The sequence below is a fragment of the Anastrepha obliqua genome, chromosome 1 (assembly GCF_027943255.1).
Source record: "Anastrepha obliqua isolate idAnaObli1 chromosome 1, idAnaObli1_1.0, whole genome shotgun sequence".
In the NCBI taxonomy this organism is placed as follows: Eukaryota; Metazoa; Arthropoda; class Insecta; order Diptera; family Tephritidae; genus Anastrepha; species Anastrepha obliqua.
In genome coordinates this window covers 95263722-95272794 of record NC_072892.1, presented here as the reverse complement: position 1 = coordinate 95272794, position 9073 = coordinate 95263722, and the positions used below count along the sequence as shown (strand labels likewise).

At 35.5% G+C, this 9073-nt stretch overlaps 1 protein-coding gene across 1 annotated transcript; it reads right to left on the bottom strand.

Moving 5' to 3' along the window:
• Window positions 1-426: 426 nt before the first annotated feature.
• On the bottom strand, window positions 427-8076 carry LOC129236042 (major royal jelly protein 1-like). The gene is made up of 4 exons (XM_054870231.1): window positions 8042-8076; window positions 2674-2927; window positions 1704-1891; window positions 427-1641 (listed from the first exon to the last, which is right to left on the bottom strand). The coding sequence occupies exons 1-4, from the start codon at window positions 8074-8076 to the stop codon at window positions 781-783; spliced, it is 1338 nt and encodes a 445-aa protein (XP_054726206.1). The 3' UTR covers window positions 427-780.
• Window positions 8077-9073: the final 997 nt, after the last annotated feature.

Below are 9073 nucleotides of genomic sequence, written 5' to 3'. Positions count from 1 at the left end.
TCCGAGAAATATTTTTGTGGAGCATTTTAACTCTTCATCGATCTCATCAGCTTAATATCTTTTAGATTCTGAAAAATAAGGGTCAAGGTGACCCACACGTGTATAAAATATTGGCTTAAAATACACCACAAAAATATGCACCATTAAATTTTATTATATATAGCGGAAGGCCATGGTAGCCAGTGTTTTAGTTTTTTTTAAGTAGAATAATTATTTATAATTATTGCTCTTTTCATAATTAAATAAATAAGTGAATAAACAAACACTCGTATACTCTTAAAGCAATATAAATGGTACATTTAGATTTAGTGCGAGTTTTTAAATAATTGCGAGCAAATTAGAAAAATTTATTTTTCCTTCATAACTACTGTACCGCATTCTTGCCTTTCTTAGCTTCTTCTCAGAGTAATACGGACGGATTTTTTTTAATTCGCTTTTTAGTTTCTTATTAAACAAGCTTTTGCTTACTATGTATGTATGTATTTTGCTTTGATTACAACTAGCTTTGTTATTATTTGCGTATACTCTGGCTCCCAATACTAAGCAACTTAATTCAATACAACAAATTATCCTACTGCTTTGACTGATTCACTTGAAAGTATATATAAAAGAGATTCGATCTGCAAAATCAATAAATTTTCAATTGCATCTCATCGATGTATACTAACTTTAATATAACTCTAACAATACATTTGTACAGCAAGTGGTATAAATATATACAAGTAAGTATGCCTTGGGCGTACCTCACTCAACTCCTTTTCTTTATTTCCTTTACAAGGATTAACAAGGCAATCCCAGCAGCAATTCATCAACACCACACCGCATTATCCGATAGTTAATCTCATTGTAATTGATTCTGCCAGTAAAAGCCTTTTGTATACGATTCGACAGCATCCATACCTCTTCTTTACCCAACCGATTTGTTATCACCTTCAGACCACTAACAAATTGCAGCGTATTAGGATTCTCAGCCAGCAAGAAACGATTTTGTGCTGCATAGGGCGTAAGAATATTCCAGCCAAATAGTCCAATGGGTGCGTAGTGCCCACACAGAAGCACACCATTTGATGTCATCGCAGATGCAGCGCATTGTACGCCACGCTTGCCGAGCAATATATGATTTGATATAGCTGAACTTAAGCCGTTCTCCCAAAATGTGCTATTGTTGACGATGTCCAATGGAATTGCCACTTGTGCATCATTCGAAAACGAATGGAAATAAAGCCAACGTTGGACACCCAATTCTATTGGCGTTACAGATAGCCCAATTGTACCTTCTAGAAGCTCAAAGCTCTCACCCGCGATAGTATGTGTACTAAAATCCGGATCGGGGTAGGTGTATTTGTTTTCAATGCGCCATGACAGCGCTCTCTGCACGTCATAGACCACAATACCAAACCCAGTTGCATCCGCCATATAAACGAAGATTCTTTGGCAACGCCCATGTGGTGGTGGATCCAGTACATCCACATATGGTGTAACAAAGCGACTGATGCTGCGTTTGAACATAGCTTCAGGTAGACGATAGCGATGTAGCGCTTTGTTTGTAGCTAAATCAATGACAACGATTTGGGGCGAACAATATTGGGTATTATCTATCTCGCCACTATCGAGGATCCACATTCTGCCACAGGGATCAATCTAGAAAAAGGCTAAAGCGTTAAAAAAATTCATGAAAGTAGGATACTGGATAAACTACACACATGGACGCGGCAAACTGAGGTAAGCCCATTGCAGTCTCTGCCATGTGACCAATGCCACTCATAACTAGGATACGGCTGCAGCTCTGTGCCATTTGGTCTTCGAACATTTGTTAGATAGGCCAGCGAATAGGGCACGCCTTTGCCAAAACGTGGTATTGTAATAAAAATCGTTGGCCCCCTATATCGCGCTGAAATAACAGAAGTACACACATACTATATACTTATTTTTTTAATATCGCAGCCGTTATCAAGTCAAAGTAGTAGAATCCATTCTTTTTACAGGAAATAAGAACCTCTCAGTCCACGTTATGGTGAAATTTGTGAAAGGGTTTTGCACAGTACACTTAAAATATCAAAATCTACAGGCAAAAAAGGTTTTGAACAACTTAATGGACCGAAAGTTCTCGAATAGGGCTCTGGAAAGTTTGAAGAAAATTCTGAGTTTTATCGAAAATTACTCTTCAACAATGAAAATCAAACTCAAGTTCTCAAGCTCAAAAATGGTTCGATCAAGTAACGTCCTCGGTTTTGGAATTTAAGATTGTTGGAATTATTTTTATAGGCTTAGGTTAAATCACTGGTTGTTGCTAACAAGCCAGCAACGTTGAAGTAGCTCAAGAATAATATCGTGTGTGAAATAGTCAACAGGTTGCAAAGAAACGTTCACTGTAAACATGCAATTGGTGGTCCCATACAGGATTTTTTCAACTAAAAATAAATTATGTGCTACGCTGTGAATAAATTTTTAACCGGATATCTCAAATACCCTCTGTTTTATTCAAATACGAAATTGTTATGTTTCTATTTATTCGTATGAATAGTAAGAAAGTTTTTATGGTGTATCCCTATAATCATTTTAATGCTTGCAATTTTTCCAGAAATATAAATATTGAAAAACGATACATCCTTTTTCTTTTATCATTTAAAGTTAAAATCCACGGTATGATTATAGAGCTCACCCCATACTCACGTGAATAATAAACATCCACATCGATTGGTAACGGGCTATCTGGATTGTAACGCCCATCACGCAGTGTTGCCTGCCGCTCGGATTCACTAGGGAAGCCAAACTCTAAATTACGCGATTCATACATATTTATAAGTTCTTTATATTGGTAGTTCTGGCGTTGAATTGGCTGCGACCTTCGACTAATATAATCGTAAGCTTGAGTACAGACGCAGAAGCTGATGAAGAAGAGGAATAAATACGCTTGAACGAAATACCTTAAAAGAGATAAAATATGCAAAAGCTTTAAAGTCTCTAATTGTACTAAAATAAAAAATAATTTAAATAAATATTCAAAAATTAATTGGCCAAAAAGGGTAGATTGTATTAATTAGATTTTAGCACATTTGTGTCAGACCGCGGTAAAAAGTATAAGTATATACATGCATATGAACCTGTTTTATAATTATTATTTAATGCACGAATTCTAAAATATTTATATAATATTTGCATTAATTTACAAATACAGTAACATATAACATATACATATAAGTACATTATATGAAGATCTAACAGTCTAATCCAAGTCTAACAGGAGAAGTGACTTTTATTGTTGTTTACAACTTGGCCATTACATGGAAATAATTTATGAACATACCTTTGAAATGACTTTATTATAATTATTTTTGTTTACATATTTTTAATTGTTATATTTTTGTTAATTATTTTTTAACTTAAAATTAACATTTGAGAATGTGCCCGTTCTCTGACTAAATTACTATGGCAAAATATGCAACTGTCGCCAGTTTTTTTTTTCTTGGTAATTTCATTTCATTCACAAGTTTTATCACAAGATTAATTAAAAATTTTAATGCTACATATATACAGGGTTTGATTGAAAAGTAGTAAGCCTTATTTTTTTTAGCAGTTTTATTAAACCTTTTGGCTTATACAACTAATATTCTTCAAAATAGGACCCTTGAGCGTCAATACACCGCTGGTAGCGGTCCTTCCACTGCAGGAAACATTTTTTAAACTTATCCGCCGGAATCGCGTTCAATTCGGCTGTCAAAGTTTTTTGGATCACCTCGATGTAGTCGAAACGCATCCCCTTCAGCTTTCTTTTCAGGCGCGGGAACAAGAAGAAGCCCGGAGAGGACAGGTCTGGGCTATAGGGTTGGGAAGCACCGGAACCCCCCTCTTGGCCAATGCAGAGGTGCAGAGGTAGGCGGTGTGCGCCGGCGCATTGTCGTGATGAAGGGTCCAATTGTTGACGAGGTCGGGCCGAACCCGGGCGACGCGAGTAATGTTGCTCCAACGATCGCTGCATTTTCGCCACTGCAAAATCCGAACACACTTTTAAAACAGCTTTCACGCGCGGAGCGATGTTGACTGCACCACTGTTGCCAGCGAACTGGGGCCGGTTTCTAGTAGAAGGGGAAGGTCCAACGATCATTTTCCCCCACCAGCCGATTTGGTTGATCGCTTGGCAGACGCTCCGCGCGGAAAGGCTCATTACTTTTCAATCAAATCCTGTATATGCATATACATATATAATTATCTGGGCATTTACCCGCAAAAAACGTTGAAGCCAATAAGCAGCAATAAAAATATATATAAAGGGTGGCTAAATTTCAAGGGCCGATGTTGAATGTGAACCACACCTAAACGGTAAGTTTTTTCTGCATTTCATTTGACATTTTTTAATTTCAGACTAATTCAACTTGAACCATGGAAAGATACACAATCGAGCAACAATAATTTTCTAAAAAAATTGTATTTTATTCAAAATCAACACCGGCTCTTGAAACTTTAGCACCCTTTATATCTTTATATCTGCATATAATTGGCGCTCACATTCTTTTTGAGTATTCAACCAAACTACCCTTCTTATTTGTGATGCGCTTCTCGATGTTTTTCCACAATTGGAGGGGCCTATAATTTAACGCCGGTTCTGAACGGGCGCTTTTTTATGGTAGAAACACAGTCGGAAGTTTACCATCGCCTACCAAAGGGCGACTGCTAGTAGAAATAACTTATTTTATCAATTTGGCTTCACTTGGCACTTTCGAATGCTAGTCGTGCACCAACAAAGTCGGTCACGGTAACTGCCGTACATTACATGTATAGGTTTTCACAACAAACTTTCCATGTGATTTTTTTAATATAATTTTTCCGTTTAAAGTCTAGAATGATTGAAATAATCGTTCGGTACTCATTTAGAAATGTTGGCAATAGGATGGGTACCGCACTTTTTGAAACTTTGGTGCTCTGAATCTTTTTGAATGTGGACTTCAACCTCCTTTCATTGCCAAATATATTTAGTAGAGTTAGATTGAAAATGAATTTAACATCAAGTACTTCCAGCTCTTTATTCATTGAGATTTACGTGAAGTAAATATACGTTAATTTCTTTGACAGAACGTTTTGTATTTAGTTTTGACTTTGTTACCACTATAGTGTTCCGTGCAGTTATGCAGCTAAAGTCATGTAGTTGGCTTTATATATATAATATTAACAAACCGGTAGTCCATATGATGAGTATATTTCATTGCCATTAGCCAGCCTCTCATGTAATAAACTAAAAGCTTTCCAGCAACATGAGCCCATTTAAGTTATTAAGTTCAGAAAAATCAATTTTCGCACCTCCAGACTAATTTAAGGACTTTTGCTCCGAGATTGCTAGATTTAGAAAAAAAGTATAATTGGAATGAAAAGACATGCAATTCCAACACACTCTGTGCAATTCTATCCTACACTGAAGACTATCATTGCCGTCCAACAAGAGTTTCGGAGTGTTTTTGGTGGCGCGTATTCAAGCAGATGGGCTATAATAAGATTAATAAATTTTTTTGCTGGACGTGAGGCAGTGTTACGAAGCCCATCCACAGTGCGAACATACAAAACCTGTTCGTAACTGCCACCATATACGTCATTCGTTTCGAAAAGATATGTATATATGTACACCATTGGATGTCGGCAAGGACTCATTTTAATTTGGTTCCATTTCAAAATATATTTCACATTCTACAAGTTTACCGATTCACATGGAATTTCGGCAAAGAACTTTTCGAGGCAAAGTAAGTTAAATGACCGAAAATTTCGAGAACAAGAAATTCCTCCGAGTTTTAGTCATGGGCTGGCCTGAAGTTTCACGGAGCTTTACTATTAGGCCTTACAATTAATAAATTAATTTAGCAAGATTATGTTCAAATAAACACCTAATTAGTCATTACAACATTTCAACAAGTTAGTTCTAACTCATCTTACAAATAACCGAAAAAGGGTTCTAAAACAATTTCACCAATATTCAAGATATCAAAACTATGTATGCAAGAGTAATTTAGTAAAGGCTATAATGGGCTGCAACTGTCAACTACAAATAAGTAAAAAGGTTCTGAAGGAATCTGCTTGCTTTCATTAATATTTCCAAATTAAGTTAAGCCTGTTATTTTTAATTTTTTATTTATATTAGAAAATATCCTGATTTGACTAACTTCAGAGCAAAAAGCCTTAAAGGTTTTATTTTTAATTTTTAATAATTGTTTTTAGACTGAAAAAAAGTCCTCAAAGTCAAAGACTGGATATAAAAATAAAACATATGGGTTAAAATTAAAAAAAAAAAATTGATTTGTATTTTAAAAAGGGTTATTATTTTAAATTAATCTAGCTTTTACGACTATTTATTATATATTTATTTATTTACTATTTTTTTCAATTGGGATCCAAATGGAGTCTCGATATCAGCAATTTAAATGGGAATATCAATACCAGCTGCGGGTTAAAATGAAGGATTGAAAAAGGAAGTTAAGGAGTTAAAATATTCCACAAAAATAAGTTTCATTGAAATCTACTTCAGAACATTAGCAATAATATTTCTATCAGATAACGATTTGTAGCACTTTTCACACGTTGCATAAAAATGTCCATGAAAAAAGATTGAAAACAATATAAAAAAACTATAATGTGTTGCCCTATGATTTTATTCTCTAAAAGTGGTCTGCTCATAATATACTTTTAGGTTTACATTCTCCATTTTATGTTCCGAAAATTCTGTCGAATAGTGGAAGCAAAAACTTCCTAATTCCGCTGATAATTATAAAAGCTTATTACAACACTTATACTACTACAATCTCTGGCACTCACATTTTTCTACTAAACGACGCGTTATACTTGAATTTCGTACTAAGCAGCGCGACTAAAGTTTACCGTAGGCGCAGTTAAACCGTACTAAATATAATAATTCAATAATTTGCGATTGCCAGTAATGATCGCTTGAAGAGAAAAGGGAATTGCTTTTTCATACAAGTTCTGCTACGCTTAATTTACGCGTAACGTGTTTTTGTTGCTTTGTTGTAAATTTTTTTTATTTCCATATCAAACACAATCAAAAAATATGTAAAAGATTTGTTCAAAAGCAAGGTGACTTTTTATTTATCTCGAAAATTATTTATTTCTTTATTCATCAATATGTATATATTTTGGCTCCTTCATAGCAGGCCTACATCCATAAATAATGCACTACACAGTGTCAGCACTTTTTCCAATTTTAGTAAAACTTTTAATATTGCCCCGAGGTATGACCTTGGACATTTCTAGCGATACGGTTTTTATATTTTCAATAGCGGCATATTTTCGGCCTTTCATGGGTTTATTTATTTGGTTTGAGTGCAGGAAAAAGTCGCAGTGGGCTAAGTTCGGTGAATACAGTTGCTTGGGATTGATTGCGGTGCGGTTTCTGGCAAAAAAGAAAAAAATTCTGTTTCACATTTAGATACGAATCTTTATAAATATACCACTTTCTTGACACTCTGTCAATACTGTGCTTGGCACGAATGATTTTTCTTTAATGCAAAAAAAGACACGAATGAAAACCTTTGGGGTTTTTAACCATAATTTTCCTAACAATTTTTATATTTTTGTTTGTGTCGGCAGATTTTAAAACAAAAAAAGATTGCTGTAAGCCAATTTTCTTTGACACTTCTGAACTAGACGGCTGCAGTATGTATAAAAAGATAGGCAATGGAGCGCTATACTCCGCAAGAGTGTGGAATAATTGTGTTGATTTTTTTTATCAAAACCGGGTCGGTGGTGTTGGCGCAACTTGAATATCGACGTTGATTTCCGATTAGGAAATCATGTTTCGCCAAGTGGGTAAACTTTCCGGCGCTTAGCCGCTCCACTCGAACAGATTGGACTACACAAAACCATGCAGGGCGTAGCCGACACTGGATCGGTCCTTCAGTCGAGAATATAATGGCTGTGGCTGCCGATATCACTGAGAACGAGAAATATCAACTTGACGATGGGCCATGCAATTAGGCATTACCAGGCGGACCCTACAACGAATTATTGTGAAAGACGTATCAATGTTCCCGTACAAAGTGCAAACGGTGCATGAGCTAATGCTTGCTGACCGCCGGTCATGTTTAGCAATCAAAAAACGAAGTGGACGATTTTGTGTAGAAAATCACCTTGACTTTCTTTTTTGGGGCTACTTGAAGTCGCGAACTTATGCCAACAAGCCTGAGACAATCGCAGCACAAGGAATGCGAACAATTGTAGCCTGACATCTTGCGACAATCCATCGAAAATGTGATAAAACCAGGATAAATTGGGTATCAACACTGGCGGCAGCCACTTCATTTCGGATATCATTTTTTCTACTGCAAAGAAAAAACTGAAAGGTGCAAATAAAGATTTATATCACTCAAATTCATTTTTTCATTTAGTAAAAACGTTATTCAAAACCAAATTGGTCGGTCAATTTTGAGCCACCTTGTACAAGCTCTTTTTTATTATATCTACAAAATATATGGCGATATCTATTTACCGTATTTCTTTACTTCTATGGTATTAGGGAGGCATAGTAAATTAAAAAAAATTGAAGCCATTTTTCTCAAAATGCGTGCGTTTTAAGATTATGACACAATTGCAGTATATGATCGTGTTGGGGGCTTGTGCACTAAAGATATGAAAACATATGCTTAAATTTACTTAGCCCTACTTCTGCTTTGAAGAAACCTCACGTGTGTATGTATGCACACATATACAAGTATGTTGATACAAAATTTAGACTGATTTTATTAACCGGTTTCTTCACTTAACACGCTGGTATGCACATGAACAGTAAATATGCAATTATTATGGCTTAAATAGATGAAATTTGATTGGGGCATACGGCTGCATTAATCGCTAAATTCATCAAAAGATTATTTGTCTATTGTCTGATTTTAGTCTTTGGACGTGATTTTGTTTTTGTGTGCTTTGTTTTGTTTGTGCTTTTTATAATTTAAACCTTTTGAAGATCAGATTTACATACATAGATTGAATGAAAGGTTGAATGCCATGTAAAAGTTGTATTTCTAGTCATGTTATATTTCTTCACCGCTGCACACTTCATTTGGAGCACCGCTTATACATC

Coding starts and splice junctions, on each gene's coding strand:
- LOC129236042 (XM_054870231.1), bottom strand. CDS start 8,076: ATGACCGGCGGTCAGCAAGCATTAGCTCATGCACC. Junction 2,928..8,041: donor CAAGCATTAGCTCATGCACC/GTTTGCACTTTG, acceptor ATCTCTTTTAAG/GTATTTCGTTCAAGCGTATT. Junction 1,892..2,673: donor TGTGGATGTTTATTATTCAC/GTGAGTATGGGG, acceptor CTGTTATTTCAG/CGCGATATAGGGGGCCAACG.